Source organism: Schistocerca serialis, chromosome 5 (genome assembly GCF_023864345.2).
Source record: "Schistocerca serialis cubense isolate TAMUIC-IGC-003099 chromosome 5, iqSchSeri2.2, whole genome shotgun sequence".
NCBI classification, from domain to species: Eukaryota; Metazoa; Arthropoda; class Insecta; order Orthoptera; family Acrididae; genus Schistocerca; species Schistocerca serialis.
The window spans coordinates 481,787,478-481,803,067 of record NC_064642.1 but is presented as its reverse complement, the minus strand read 5'-3'; the positions used below and the strand labels follow the sequence as shown (position 1 = coordinate 481,803,067).

The 15,590-nt window shown below is 37.8% G+C and overlaps 1 protein-coding gene across 2 annotated transcripts in view; it reads left to right on the top strand.

Annotated features, from left to right (window-relative positions):
- The window catches only part of LOC126481314 (PAN2-PAN3 deadenylation complex subunit PAN3), a 144,023-nt gene that overhangs the window by 84,531 nt on the left and 43,902 nt on the right, over positions 1-15,590 (top strand). For both annotated transcript variants that reach the window (XM_050104975.1, XM_050104974.1), the window contains exon 8: positions 3,194-3,567. In XM_050104975.1, coding sequence (XP_049960932.1) covers positions 3,194-3,567 — 374 coding nt within the window. The remainder of the gene's footprint in view (positions 1-3,193; positions 3,568-15,590) is intronic.

Here is a 15,590-nt window from a genome sequence, read left to right as displayed (position 1 = left end):
AACCTTGTCTCAACATCATAACTGTGGAACCACATCTCACCACCAGTTATGATTCTGTTAAGAAACATCTCATTCTCATTTGCACGATCCAAAAGCACTTTACAGATTGCGAGGCAAAGGTCTTTCTGGTCTTGACTCGTGAGCCATGGGACAAACTTGGCAGCAACACGATGCATTCCGGGATACTGTATCAGGATTTCATGACATGACCCAGCTGAAATGTTACATTCTTCTGCAATCTCTCAGACAGTTAGTCTTTGATTGGCATGCACAGTTTCGTTGAAATTCCTGATATGAGTGTTGTCGGTAGATGTTGAAGGGTATCTTGAACAAGGGTCATCTTTAACTTCCATCCAGCCATTTTAAAACTGTGTGAATTGTTCATAACACCAAGAGTGGCTTGAGCACTCATCACAGCAGGTTTCTTGCATCATTTGGTGTGTCTATTTAAAGGTTTTTTTGCAGACATGTTGCTCCTCTGACTCTGCCATCTTGAAATTCACAAACTGTGTCACACAACATTCTACACAATACAGCCCTGAACAAAAACTAACAGACATACAACAATGAAACTTCAAGCAGTTACACATTTTACACAGGCTTGTGCAGGGATGCTACCCACATGACGCTCCAACACATCATTGGCTCGAAATTACAAATCTTCTGGAATTTTTTGATCATACCTCGTAAATGAAAAATTTTTGAAAGGATTGCGTAGAATATCTTACATAGAATGTCTTACAATGCAGATTTAAAGTCACGGTTACTTTCCTTGCTGAAGAATTTGCATCCGATATCTGTGTCCATCATCCAGATAAGTATGTTGTAATAAATAAGACTTCATTATGAACTTGCAAGATTTTCTAAGTTTATTACATCATAGAATACATAAATTAGGTCACTGTATTGGGAGACAAAAAATGAATTTCTCTGTACTAGTGTTAGTACATGTTAACTAAATCTTAATACTGATATGACTTATGTGACTCATGCTGTAGATAAATATTCCATTGAACATCTGATGGTCTTTCCTCATTGAGCCATAGATAACACTGGAACAATATAAGTGCAACATAAACTTCGTTTGTGGTAGTGACTGACTTGATACACTGTATGTGAAAGAGAGGCACGAAACTCTTGCTTGAATTCAGCATAGTGGGCAAGGATGGATTTAAGTGCAACAAAGGGAGCTGCACTGTAACTTTATGAAATTAATGAATCTCAGACTGGAGTTTTATATGGCTCCTCTTCCAGCTTTAAACGCAGTTTTGTGTACAGCACTATATATGACCTGAAGTGCACTGAATGTGAAGTACTAAGTGACTACATTTTTCGCTGCAAATGTGGTTATTAAGTAATTTCAGAGTACCATAATATCTATGTACCTTATTGAGAAGATATTCCAGCTATGGTGTGGTATTATAAGATGCCGGTGACCTTTTTTTACTCAAATAATTTCCTCAGAAATTCTTGATAAGGGCTCGGTAATGAATAAAATGTAAAATCAAGAGTAGTTAATTTCAATCTATTGTTCACAAAGTAATGTCTACCAAGAAACTAACTTTAGAAACTGATGTATCTTTGCTTTATTTAAATAAAAATATTTCTTAGAAAGATGATTATAGATAAGAAGTTGTCGCATCTCCAGAATGGAACACATCTGAAATGGAAGAATATGGGAAATTATAGGAGATAGAGACACTGTTCTCAATGCCATAGAAAGCAAAATATAAACTTGGTTTGGCTGCCTCCAACGAGTGGATGATAACCAATGGCCAAAAGACTCTGAGTGAACTTAGCTGAATGAGAAGAATGTGGAAGACCACCTAGAAGATGAATGCAAGATGTTAATGATGATAGAAATTTAAGGGGTCTTCATGATGAAGATTGCACAGATGGGAAACTGAAATCTGACAAATGGAAGACAATGATCACTGTAAAAGAGTTGCATATATCGTGAAGCCACAAGAAACATCATGTAATCCCATAGTTTTTAGTTCTTGCTTCTGTACATGTGTAAATTGTGTGGCCTGTCAGGCTGTGCATGTACTTAGTAAATAAGAATGTGATGTCAGAGAAACAAGTGCAGTGCACTTGTGGTTATTTCTACAAATTAATATAGTGAAGTAGTGACACTGAAAAATACTGTTTTCTCACGTGACATTGTTCCTTGAAATTTCTGAGATCACCAGATATATCACACTCTGAAAGTGGAAAAATAAATGTGTGCCAGTAATTATTGTTTATATAGTTGTAATCCATCAGTCACAATGCAGCAATTGAAAATTTTCTTCCTTTGTTGTGATGAGGCTAGTTTGAAAACTCAGTTCTGCCTGACAGATAGGATGATTTTTTAACCATACATATTTACCACAGTTGAAAATGGAACTGTTTGAACACTGTTTTATTTGTAAAATACTGGTACTCATTTGCCTGTGCCCAAAGTCAATATTAATGTCATTGGACAATCAGTTTACTTGGTTTATGGTTCATTGTAGTTTATCATACAAATTCAAACACATTTTAGAGACTAAGATAACAATGTGATGAATGTTCGGGTCATCTGCACTACTTATTACATTAGTAATTCTCTACTAATTATCAATCTTGACATGGTTTGCTTGCATGAAATGTAACAAAATGTTGTGTCCACGCAAGAGTTTTTTTTTTTTTTTTATGTGAACAATACTTCTTACTAATTCCTACATAGCAAGTTTCTATGCAGCACCATTAATTATGAAATGCTGGACAGATCAACAGGCTCAAACCTTAAAAGTTCTGATGAGTGTCTAAATGCTAGAAACCATTAATAACAGGCATGCTTATGACAGTTTGAGAACCCAAAGGTTGTTTTTCATTTTTAGGTAGCAAACAAGTAGAAAATAGTGGCAAGAAGTTGGAATATGTACAGAAACAGGATGTTAAATGGTATTTAATGTGGTGAGTGAAATGCATGAGAAAATATGCATATGATTTGAGTTAAGGTTTCATTAACATCACTTCTTCTTTCTGCCAGTTTCTTCTGGTTTGCTCCTGGGGAAAAACTGTAAAAACCAAAATTTTTCTGTCACAATTCCCACTTTTCATAGTAGGGACTGTTTATCTGTCTGTACCTCTGTGACACTCATTTTTTTTTATGTGTATAATGTGGAAAAAGCTCTTCACTGAAACATTTCCTCTTATAATTTTTCAGCAATGATATTCGTTTATGATTACCATCCTGGTGCAGAGACAATGATGGTAAAGCATTTCACACAAGTGGAACCGGTGAATGGTTACTGTGATCCCTTCTCAGCAGACCCATCAGCACCACGACCATACAGTCATCAGAAGAATGCTTTATTACGCCAACAACTTCCTGAAAATGTAATCTGGAATTATATCATGCAGTTAACATCAGCTTTGAGAGTGATACACTCTGCAGGACTGGCTTGTCGAACACTTGATCCTACAAAGATTTTGTTAACAGGCAGATCAAGGCTTCGTCTTAGCTGTCTTGCCATTGCTGATGTATTGTCATTTGACCCTACAGCTACAAACCCACTGCATCTCATACCACATTATCAGGTACATTTCAGTTACACTTTCTTTCTCTATAGGTCACATTTGTACCGCCACTGTTGGCATGTTACGTTTTAGTAATGTAACAATCCACACCAATAACAGTGTGAGTAGTAATGCTTTGCATGTAATTATATTATGTTGTATCCTAGATTTAATAAGTTTATTATTTTTTATTTTTGAAAAATACATTAGAAACTTAATACATTTAGTCAACAATACTATTAATGATTTTCCAGTTCATAATTTTCTGGCACCTCCACCTCAGAGAGATTCGCAAAGTGTTGAAGTAGTTGTAGATTTGATGCCCAGGCAATGGAAACCAGCAATTCACACAAGAGGGTTCTCTTATCTAAAGCCTCTTCCTTGTCATGGGACCATGCACATCCCAACACTGCCAGCCTAACTTTTGAAATACTTTCAGAACTTGGATTTGCAGTATTGAAATATTTTGCATGAAGTCCTGAAATTGCTCATGATTACCATCTCTTTCATATGCTTTGAATGTGTGTTAAAGAGGTCAGTGAGTTTACACTGACGCGCATATTCAGAGTGTTGTGCTATAATTATAGAGGAATAAGCAAGCTCATGAGACACTTGAATGATTGTGACAAAGCGTAGTGATCACATAAAAATGCTGTAATTACGATCTTCTATGTTTGTATGATTAAATCTGATTTGGATTTGGGTTAAAGACTTAAACCAAAGGCCCTGTCCATACATGGATGATCTTGGGTGTAGATTTCTTGACATTGTGGGGAGCTTTAGGGAACTGTAGGATCCTTCTGAATAGGTAATATAGTCCTAAGTAGCTGCTCAGGTAGCAAGAGTATGTGCAGTGTGCACACGATAGTTTTCAGGGTTTCTGTATATTGGGCAAGCAGTTAAATATAGTACTTAAGGAACCATGTGTAGTTCATTTAGGTTTTAAAAAGATGAACAAGCATTATTGTATGCCAGACAAAAAATTTTAAGTCAGATATTAATTAGGTGCAGAAGCATTCAGAGCAAGTTTCCAGAGGTACTGTTACTCACTAATGATGATAACACAAATAAACACAATCAACAGTAGTGAAATAATCAGTTCATACTGGAATATCTACCTAAAGACTGAGCAAGTCCCCAACAGTGACAGCACATTTATTACCATAAAAACTCCATAATGTCTAATGAAATCAATACTGAGGCAGAATGCAAGATAATCTGGCTGAAGATAAGGGCAAACCTGAAATAGTAGTTGGATGTTACTATCATCCATTCACATCACGATCTAAGTTGTGGAACACTTCAGAGAAAATGTGGAAAATATTGCATGTTAATCTTCCGACCGTGCAGGGGCAATATGGGGAGGTTTCAGTCTACCTTCTATATAGACTAGGAGATGCACATACATATGTTTATAGAGTTATAGGCAGGGACGAAGAATCTTCTGACACAGTACTCAAAATATTTTTCAAAAATATCTATGATGTTCAGTTAAAAGTTAAGAAAGGTATACATATATTTCTGCTACCCTAATGCAGGAGGAGAATTATCAGAAACTACCTGAACATTCACCTACAAACATTTAGTTGCTTGGAGAAGAAATTGGAGGATCAGTGGCAGAAATTCAGATTTTTGCAGTCCATGTGATAGATAAGTTGGTCCCATTGAAGATGATGAGTGATGGGAAAGACACATCACTTCAGTAATAATTCGAGAAAGTTTATACAAAAACAGAGAGAGCTGCATAGAAGATTCCAATGAAACAAAACCCTTTTTGGCAAATAAAAGCTGTACAAAATCAAAACACATGGAAAGACAGCTTGTGAGAAGCATTGAATTAGGTTGGAAACAAGGTCTTACCTCTTGAGATCTCAAAAAAACTGGTAAGTTAAGGTCTTTTGTTTAAATCAGTTAGTGGAACATAGTCTGTCCACATGGTTTTGACCATGGAGGTACTGAAATGAAAGATGATAAAATGGGTGAATTAGTATTCTTCTCCAAAGATGTTCATAACTCAGTTCCTATGTTAGATCATTGCATGGATGGGAAGTTGATAGATACAGAAATAAATGAGCACAAAACTGAATAACTGCTCAAATTGCTTGATAGAGGAAAGGGCACAGAATATGATGGAATATGCATTAGATTTTATTCTAAATATCTGAAGGAACTGGCTTCTCTGCTAATGCAAGTTTACCGTAGGTCAGTGGAACAACAGTGTGTATGATGTGACTGGACTAATTCACATGTCTATCCAATATATAAGAAGGTTCGAAAGATATATGAGCAAAATTATAGACGTACATCATCAACTTCAATTTCTTTTAGAATTATGGAACATATACTAATCTCATGTGTGAGGGAGTCTGGGGACCAGACAACTGCTATCCTCATGGCTTCTGCCGGCATCAGTGATGTAAAAGCCATCTTGTTCAGAAGGGTGTAGATAGAACAACTCAGGTTAACGTTTCTTGACTTGGAGAATGCTTTAAGTAGAGTTCCACATTGTTCCCTAGTATACAGAATAAGTGCATTTGGTATATGTGTTGTGATAAAAAAGTAATTAGATTTTTTTTTAATTTTGGGGCTTTACATATTCACTTTTCAATTTTTTTAAGCATTTTCAATTGTTTTGAATATTAGTTTATTGTTGACAGTCGGAAAGATTATATGTGTTTTCGAAGGCTTGGCTAACTTTGCTTTAAAAAAAAGATGGATCTAAGTAATTGCATTGAATTTTGCTTGAAAAATCGAATAAAATGCAGCACTGCATTCAAAATGTTGACTCTGGATTTGGCAAATCTACTGTGAGGAAGATGAGAGTTTACAATGTTTCAGAGAAGTTCGAGAAGATGTTGAAGATGACAACTACCCTGAATGCCCTAGCACATCAGTTACTGACAACAGTTTGGAAGAAGTAAAGAAAATGGTTCTGGGAAATCACAGTCAGAGAGGTTGCTGATGATATCAGCTTATTCTTTGACTTATACAAAATGATTTGTGCATGTTTTGGGCATGAAATGTATAATAGCGAAGTTCGTTCTGATATAGTTGAACTTTGACCAAAATCGATATTGTGTAGACTTCCTCAGCAATTTCTGAATGAAGATGACAGCAATTCACAACTTATAAAGAAGGTAATACCAGGTGCTGAAACATGGGTATACCGGTATGATGTCAAAACGAAGGCCCAGTCGTCCCAGTGGATACTGTTAAAGAGCCTATACCGAAAAAAATTCGACAAGTTCGATCACATGTGAAGCTTCTTCTCATTGTTTTCTTTGATTAAAATGCTTCACAAGTTTCCACGTCATGGTCATAAGGTCAATCAGGAATACTACCTGGAAGTTATGCGCCGTTTGTGTGAAGCAGTCTGAAGAAAACAACCTAAATTTTGTCAAACCCACTTGCTGACATTGCATCATGATAATGCTCCCCTCACACCTCAATGCTAGTTCGTAATTTTTTGGCAAAAAAAAAAAAAAAACAAAACATTATGTTGCTTCAGCCACTATATTCACCAAACATGGCTCCCTGTGACCTCTTTCCATTCCTAAGACTGAAGAGAACCATGAAAGGACGTTGTTTTGCCACTACTGATTCAATAAAAAAAGAGTTGCTGAACACCATAATGAAAAGTGAGTTGCAGACTGCTTATAAGATTGGAAAAAGCACTGTATTATATCTGAGGGGGATTACTTTGAAGGAGACAAGGTTGGTGGTGATGAATTAAAAAAAAAAAAAAAACCTTTAAGAAAAACAAAAATTCCAGTTACTTTTTGATCACTCCTTGTACTTCAACAGAACGCAGAAAATTTGTTATATATAGGTAAACTGAAGACAGATTTGTTGGAAAATTTGTGTCAAAGTGCACTGCATTCATAAAGGAAACCACAATGAGACCTAGTGTGATCAGTTCTAGAGTACTGGTTCAGCATTTGAAGTGTTCATCAACTGTAGGCAAGATGGCAGACACGAATAAATCCCAAGGTGCATGCCTAGGATCATTAATGGTTGGTTGAGCCCATGGAAAATGTAACTGAGCCCTGGCTCAGAGTGGTTGCTTCTGGCAGTCTTGGAACTTTTAGGTCCTGGGTATTTTATGAGATCAGGGCTTTAAGAGCACATACATGGGTCCCATTAGCAGTATATAAGGTATTCTTGCTGCTAGGTGTACAAAAAGTTTGATTAGTCTTGACAGATCTATAATAGCTTTGATTCTGACTCTAGCAGGGAGATTATTAATTTGTCAGCTTTTGTAAACTGATTGAAAATACATTTATGGATTGGAGTGATTATGCAGGAAAATCCGTGGTGTAGGTGATAAGTACCGGAATCGGTCATCCGAGATTGGTATAAGTGAATTGGCCATGATGACAAATATGAATACCTACCGAATTTCTTGCAGTGGTATAAGTTTGCAATGACCAGTTCTTTTTTAAGGGCTTACTCCTAAGTCAATCAAGATCGTTTGAAATTTGGACACCCCCATTGTACTAATTAATTTTGATCCTGTTGGGTTGATTGAATTTTTGTCATTTGCTGCCAGGCTTTTCTTCTTGAATCTCAACTGATAATTGTTTACTAATCAGAATTTTTGTGTTTATACACTGTTTTGTGAAGCGGTTGGCTATCTGTGTAGTTTTAATAGTGTTATTCAGAACATTCTGCACAGAGCACATCTACAAAATGATTATGGAATCATTTTTGTTTTATTTTTTTAAATTTGTAGCAGCATGAATAAATTTTGATATATTGTTGATTCTCCTGAGCACTGGTACCTTATTGCTAATACAGTCAGTTCTTTGTCAGAGGATAAATAGCTGAAAACAAGAGATTGCGACTTACCACTGACGAGAGCTATATTGTGGCCATGAGGGTACCTTATTTTAGCTGATGAGAGGGACTGGACACTTTTTATGGATAGAGGACCCTTTACTCTACAGCATATGTAGTGCATTATTTTGTGAATGGTGTGATAGTATTTAATTTTCTTTAAGAAAGTTATTTTGTTGTATGTTACACCATTAAATGAGTAAACTGTTTCCATTTTATGATGTTGTTGACATCAGATATAAACAAACATGTATTTCTGCATCTAACACATACAGAACAGTTACAAGTATGAGAAAGTAAGAGTCACTTTGATGAGAAGCATGGAATAATGTAGAACTCTCAAGTCGAAGAGAAACTAGGATAACACACTGGAATTTGCAGTTACATGGAATGTTTACGTATCACTGTACACAGGTGCTTGCCGGGACAGAATGACACACTACATGAGTTCCCTCCCTATTGCTAACGATATCGTAGATTAAACTTCGTTTGTTGTTACAACTGCTTTTTGAAAGCTGACGTTATGCTGCTTGAGTCAGTGACCCCAACAGTTGTGATGTACAATCTTTGGCATTGTTTTCTTTTTCAAGGCACCTGTGTCCATTATATCACCTGGTGATTGTGCTGTACTGGAACATTACCTGGCACTGTATTGTCATATTTTGCTTGTGTGGATCCTGAGGTGTTTGCAGTATCCAATGCGTTGAAAAATGTGGGTTTGATTGGTCCATCATGACGTGACGGTGGCAGGCACATCATTGATTCTGATTCAGAATTTGTCATTGCCTCTGGTAATCACTGCCTACAGTCCATCATATGGTGCCTGTAATGGTTAGCATACTGCATCATTATGTAAGAAAATGTGTTTGCAATTGTCGAGATCTATGAACACAAAATGAGTGTCTTCTAAACTGACTTCTGTTCTGGGTGCTGTTGGTCTGAGCTGCTGTATATGCTCCCGTAATCTGGTAGTAAAGTCTGATACAGCGATTGTATCGTCTGCTGTGCTGTGCAAGAATTCTTCAGCCAGATGTAGCATTTGCCCATATACTAGTTCTGCTGCCAAAGACTTCACATCACTTTTGAGTGATGCCCATAGACCGAGGAGTACAGTAGGTTGTGCCTCCCTACATGTCAGCATTGCTTGACATTGCAGAGTTGCTTTTAGTTGTAAATGCAGACACCTGATTCTGGTATTTGATGCAGTATAGCCTGTGGTGCCTGAACACTTTGTGCATAATAATGTAGCTAATGCTTTAAAAAGATAAGCCTGAAATTGCCACCCTTGGTCAATGGTTATTCGCAGTGGCACACCGAATCTGTTGCTCGATCCACAAAAAATATGTTTGCACTATGGTTTCAACTGTGATATCTTTCATGGGGAATGATTCTGGCCACCTGGTGAATTGGTTCACAACTGTGAGACAATAACTATTGTCTTCCGAGACTGTGAGCGGGCCTATGGCATTCACATGTTCAGAACGTTGATTCAGAAGTAGAAGTACACCTAACGGTGCCCTGATATGCTGCGTGAACTTGTTCATCTGACACGCTATGCATCGCTTGGCAAATGTTCAGCAATCTGCATGCAGTCCAAGCCAGAGAAAACTTTGCTTGACCAGTCTGAGAGTGCCTCCTACTCCTGGATGTGCCAGATTGTGTACTGATGCAGTTGCTTGTGTTCAAAATTCTTGCTGCACAGATGGATGTGTGTTCACCTCAGATATGTCACAATATAATACATTTGCTTAAGGTGTCGCAATGTGTTGCAACTTCAATCCTCCCGGTTGCTTCAATTAATTGCAGAACTCTTCATCATGTTGGTTCGCCCATGCAAGGGCATCAAAATCAGTGGCAGCTGCTACAGCTTTGACACATGAGCATGTGTCTGCTGTAACCTTCACAACCTTCGCACATGAGAGTGTGACCGCTGGCACATTCAGCTTCTTTTGTACATGCACAATTCAGATAATGAATTGGCTAATGTAATCTAGATGGCGTAGCTGCCTCTGCAAGTCTTCCTTCTGTTTTACAGTGAAAGCACAAATTAATAGCTTGTGATCCGTATAAATAATGAACCATCAGCCATAAAAGGATAAGAAATCGGCGCCAGTGACAGATTGTGATATATCAGCTACCGTGAACTGCTGCTCAAATGTATGGCATAATCCAAGTTTAAACAATAATATGACCTGACCATAGCTCTGACGTGGTAGACGAGTTGCCAGGTATGCTGACACTTCTGTCCCATTTCTAGTGTAGGTATTGTAACTTTGTGTTGTGGTCTGTAACAAAAAGTCAATGTGCATGGTGGTGTACAGTTCCATGTGTGGTTGCCGAACGTCTTGTGATACCAGTAGATACTTGGTGCCAATGGTGAGTGGGTGTGAAGTCATGATGTCTGGCGGTGCAGTCACTGGCTGGTGTGTACTGTTTGTAATGTGGCTACCTGCATGGTAAGTTCTGCTAATTGTGACTGTAGCGATGCTAGTGCCACTGCAGGCAAGTTCTGTCATAGCATCAGTGTTTATATGTTCTGCAGGATACATCTCAGCAATCCTGTCCGCTGTCTGCGCCAGTGCATTTAGTCACCTGCGCACATTGTCAAATTTTTTGAGTGTCTGAGAGTAATTGGGACAACCAAATACTGTGCAGCATGTCGCCGCTCACTGCATTGCTTGCCAGTGCACACAAATGGCATAAAAGTTGTGATGGTGTGCAGTCACTGAGCTCCTAGGTCCACAAAAGCTTCTCTAGTCGCTTCACCTCTGACTGTCAGAAGCATGTCACCACTGCATTCTTGATTGACACATTGATTCGTGTCTGGCAGTGCAGCTAGAATATCCTGCACTTATGTGGCTAGGTCCTCTGTAACTAATGTGACCAGTTAACTATATTTCATTTCATCTGTTGGGATCTGCACAAGGACGAACTGGCTTTCAAGCTGCGCGAACTACAATACTTGGCCAGAACAGCGAAGGCTTAATACTAACCCTTGTAATTGCACTGCTCACAGCTGGTTCTGTGGTGACCAGTGAGTTGTCCATTTTCATGTGAGAACGAGTGTGGGATGGCTAGCGTGGAAGTGACAGACGTTCATGTTGCGATACATTGCAGAATGCTGAAACCGGCCCAATTGTGCTGTAGTGCTATCATGTCAGGGTCACCAAATATGTGGACATAAGATAGAACCACACATTTATTTCCACATATAACACATACAGATCAACTTAAAAATATGAGAATGTAATAGTCGTGGTGATTAGAAGCATGGCATAATCTAGATCTCAAAAGTCAAAGAATAAGTAGGATAATACATCAGAATTGCTGTTACATGTAATGTTTATGTGTAACTAAACACATTTGTGGGGACAAAATGAGACACTATAATGTAATGCCTGTAGCATAATGATGGAGGAGGGATCCTTTTGTGTGGAATATTTGCAAGATATGTAGCTGTACTGAGGACTTTCGACAGAAAAAAGTCTGTACATAATCGTGTACATTCACAGTAGTAATTTGATATGTGCCCTAAGAAGTGTGATGACCACTGCTATTAATGTTACATATTGTATTACTTTACAGACAATTCATTACAACCACAGGAACTTTGTTAATGACAAAGTTGTATACACTATGTGATCAAAAGTATCTGGACACCCTCAAAAACATAAGTTTTTCACATTAGGTGCATTGTGCTGCCTCCTTCTGCCAGGTACTCCATATCAGCAACCTCAGTAGTCATTAGATTTTGTGAGAGAGCTGAATGGGGCACTCCGCAGAACTCGTGGACTTCGAACGTGGTCAGGTGATAGGGTGTCGCTTGTGTCTGTACGCGAGATTTCCACATCCCTGAACACCCCTAGGTCCACTGTTTCCAATATGATAGTGAAGTGGAAATGTAAAGGGACACTTACAGCTCAAAAGCATACAGGCTGACCTCGTCTGTTGACTGACAGAGACTGCTGACAGTTGAAGAGGGACATAATGTGTAATAGGTAGACATCTATCCAGACTATCACACAGGAATTCCAAACTGCATCAGGATCCACTGCAAGTACTATTACAGTTAGGTGGGAGGTGAGAAAACTTGGATTTCATGGCCGAACGGCTGCTCATAAGCCACACATCACGATGGTAAATGCTAAACGACGCCTCACTTGGTGTAAGGAGCGTAAACATTGGATGAAATTCGGAGACTTTTTTTTAAAAAAAGCAAATATATTAAAACAAAATACAAATAAAAATGAAAGTCTTTTTATGTGTAAGTGGTGGTATCTTTCAAGAGTATATTTTTTGATGTAATTCCCTTCAGCCATGATGACTGCCTCCAATCCTGTTCTGAAGTGATCGGACACACTCTTTGAAACAGCACTACAGCTCTGTCCATATTCACGAATGCTGCTTCAATAGCAGTGCATAGAGATGCGACATAGGGTGGGTCAACTATGCTCCAAACATAGTAATTGAAGGGCTCAAATTTGGGCTATTCGAGGGCAAGAACTCCGTCGATCTGAACATGTCAATCTACTCTGAGAGCCAGTTTTGGACTAAATGGCTTGTATGAGGTCCTCCTCTGCCTTCCGACGCATTGTCCGCTTGCTGACATTCATTACTGACACCAATTTCCTCAGCGATAACCTCGGATCCCCTGAAATCAGTGCCTAAGCCTTTTCGATGATTGCCGCAGTTTGTGACACACGTTTCTTCGAATGAGGTTTCCATGCCGGGTTAGTGGAACCGTCCCCAGACTTCTCCAAAGCATTGTACTTTGTCACAATATCGTAAACAGTTTATCTCAGGTACCCAAAGAATTGTCACAATATCATAAACAGTTTATCTCAGGTACCCAAAGAATCGTACTATTTCCTTGGGTGAACACTCGGCATGAAGACTTTCAATAATTGCGGCTCTTCAGTTTTACTCCGCACTTGTTCATAGCTTCTTGGCTATTTTGAGGTTCTGACTTTACTAGATGCGTATGGCTTTCAAGAATGCCAATCGCACTTCCGGCAGATCTGCAATATGGCAGGAAATTCAAATTGAAATTTGTCCGTATTTTAGTGCCGCACCCTGTACATTTTATTTATGTTTGTTGTGTCTTGCAAATGTCAAAATAATATTTATACATTGTGATATATTTATTGTTACCAGTAAACATGTTGATTGAAACTTAAGGGTCAAATCTCTCCTTACTGCTTCCAAACCCAATGTCACAAGAAATACTATATGCTTAATAATAATGTAAGAAATGCAGGCTGGAAGCTATTTGTGACACTTACTGAGAGAAGATATAGTTGATCTCCTTACATACCTGCTTTTAACAAGATACCTTTAATCCTGCATATTTACATTTTTGGTTTACTTATGTGTGTTTATGTTGCTCTTTCTATGATGTTTACACCAAGTGTAAATGGTGCTACCAATATTGGGAATGGAGCTAGTCTCAGAATGAGGGAGCAGAACATGTGCGGTCCCACAAGAAGCAGTACTGAATCCACTTTCATTTTTAACTTGGATATATGATGTAGCAAAACACAGGTCACATCAGTTTCATAGCAAACAGTTTTAAGTCCCACACAACACAGTTTCAGACAAGCGAAAGGCATGCTAGAATTTGAAATAGACATGAATGGTCATGTGCTAAATGAAACACTACAGATATCTGGATAGCAAGTGAAAATAGATCAGCTCACAGAAAAATTAGCTAAGTAGCGCAGTTCAGCATCTTTTGTTTATAAAAGCCTTTCTCATTGTGCTGAACTAAAGATAAAGATTTTGACTTATTTTGCACATTTTCACTCCTTGTTTTATAGAACAGTGTTCTGGGGGCAGTGAATTGAAAGTAAATGTTGTGTTTATTCAGCAGAAGTGGGTTGTGAGAATATTGCACAAATTAGATAACCATATATCTTGCAGAGATCTCTTAATGATCTTCTAGTTCTTACACTCACTTTTCTATATCTTTATTCCATAATGTTTTTGTTGCTTGTAAGGAAAATCAGTTTTAATTAAAATTATAATTTGCACAATCACAGTACAAAGTAATACCATCTTGTAGACTTTGTCGTCTTATTTAGGGTACAGGGGGAGTTACATGCTCTGCTGCAAGGGCATTCAAGAATCTCACATATAACACAAAGCCAGAAATTGGTATATTCTATTTGTTGATGTAGGTAATTTTTCTAAAAGGATACCAATGCAAGCAAGTAAATGTTAAACCATCAGTAGGTGATAAGCAGCTAACATTTAATAAAACTTCGGCAGTAGCAGCTTTTGTCAATGTAGTACCTTTCTTTCTGATATAGTAGGCTAAATTTTTCTGATATAAGCTCTAATCAATATAACAATACTTTATTGCTAATGCAGCGTACAGGTTAAGTCTCTGTGGTTAACTTGTCTTTTGTTGATGTTCACCTTAATTTGGTCCACATCCCTGAAGATTCTGTCTTCTGTTAGGACCTATTTTACGTAATCAGCAAATGAATATGTTCTCCAAATAAGATACTTCCAAATTCTTGTTTATATCATAGTAAAGATAACAGTTAGAAGATTTGCTCTATTTTTGAGAACAGGGGCTTATTCTGCAAGTAGAAGAAAATTACTAAATCCAGTATGTAAGTTTATTGTATCATCATCATCATCATCTTCTTCTTCTTCTTCTTCTTCTTCATTTTCTTCTTATTCTTTCATACATTTAAAGGGTAATGAGTATCAGAGATAGTCACTATATAAATTAGAACTCTGACTTACTGTACATAGTTTCTTGTAAATATAGCTATACACTCTGCAAGCATTCCTACGTAAAAGTTAACAATATTTGTGCCAAGATGAGCTGTGTGTGTACTCATATTTAGTCCAGTTCACAACACCATGGTTTTAAACTTTTAAATCAAATCTATTAACTGCATTTCATTAGGGAAAAACATTGTTATTGGTCAGTAGAACTGAAAAATGTGCTGTTTTGTCATAAAAATACGTGAGACTGCCCATATACTAAGGAACATTTATTCTGGTGTGTTCAAACCAAGGCATTACTGTTCTTTGAACCCACAACTGTATCCTTATACAATGGCAGGATTCAGCAAAAAAACTTGCTGTGGCAATGAACAAGCAATTTACAAGAGGCACTTTCCTATGCTTCACTGAAAAATGTAATGTAAGAGTTCTGACACACAAGAGTCAAGGCTCATGCAGCAAATCTGTGT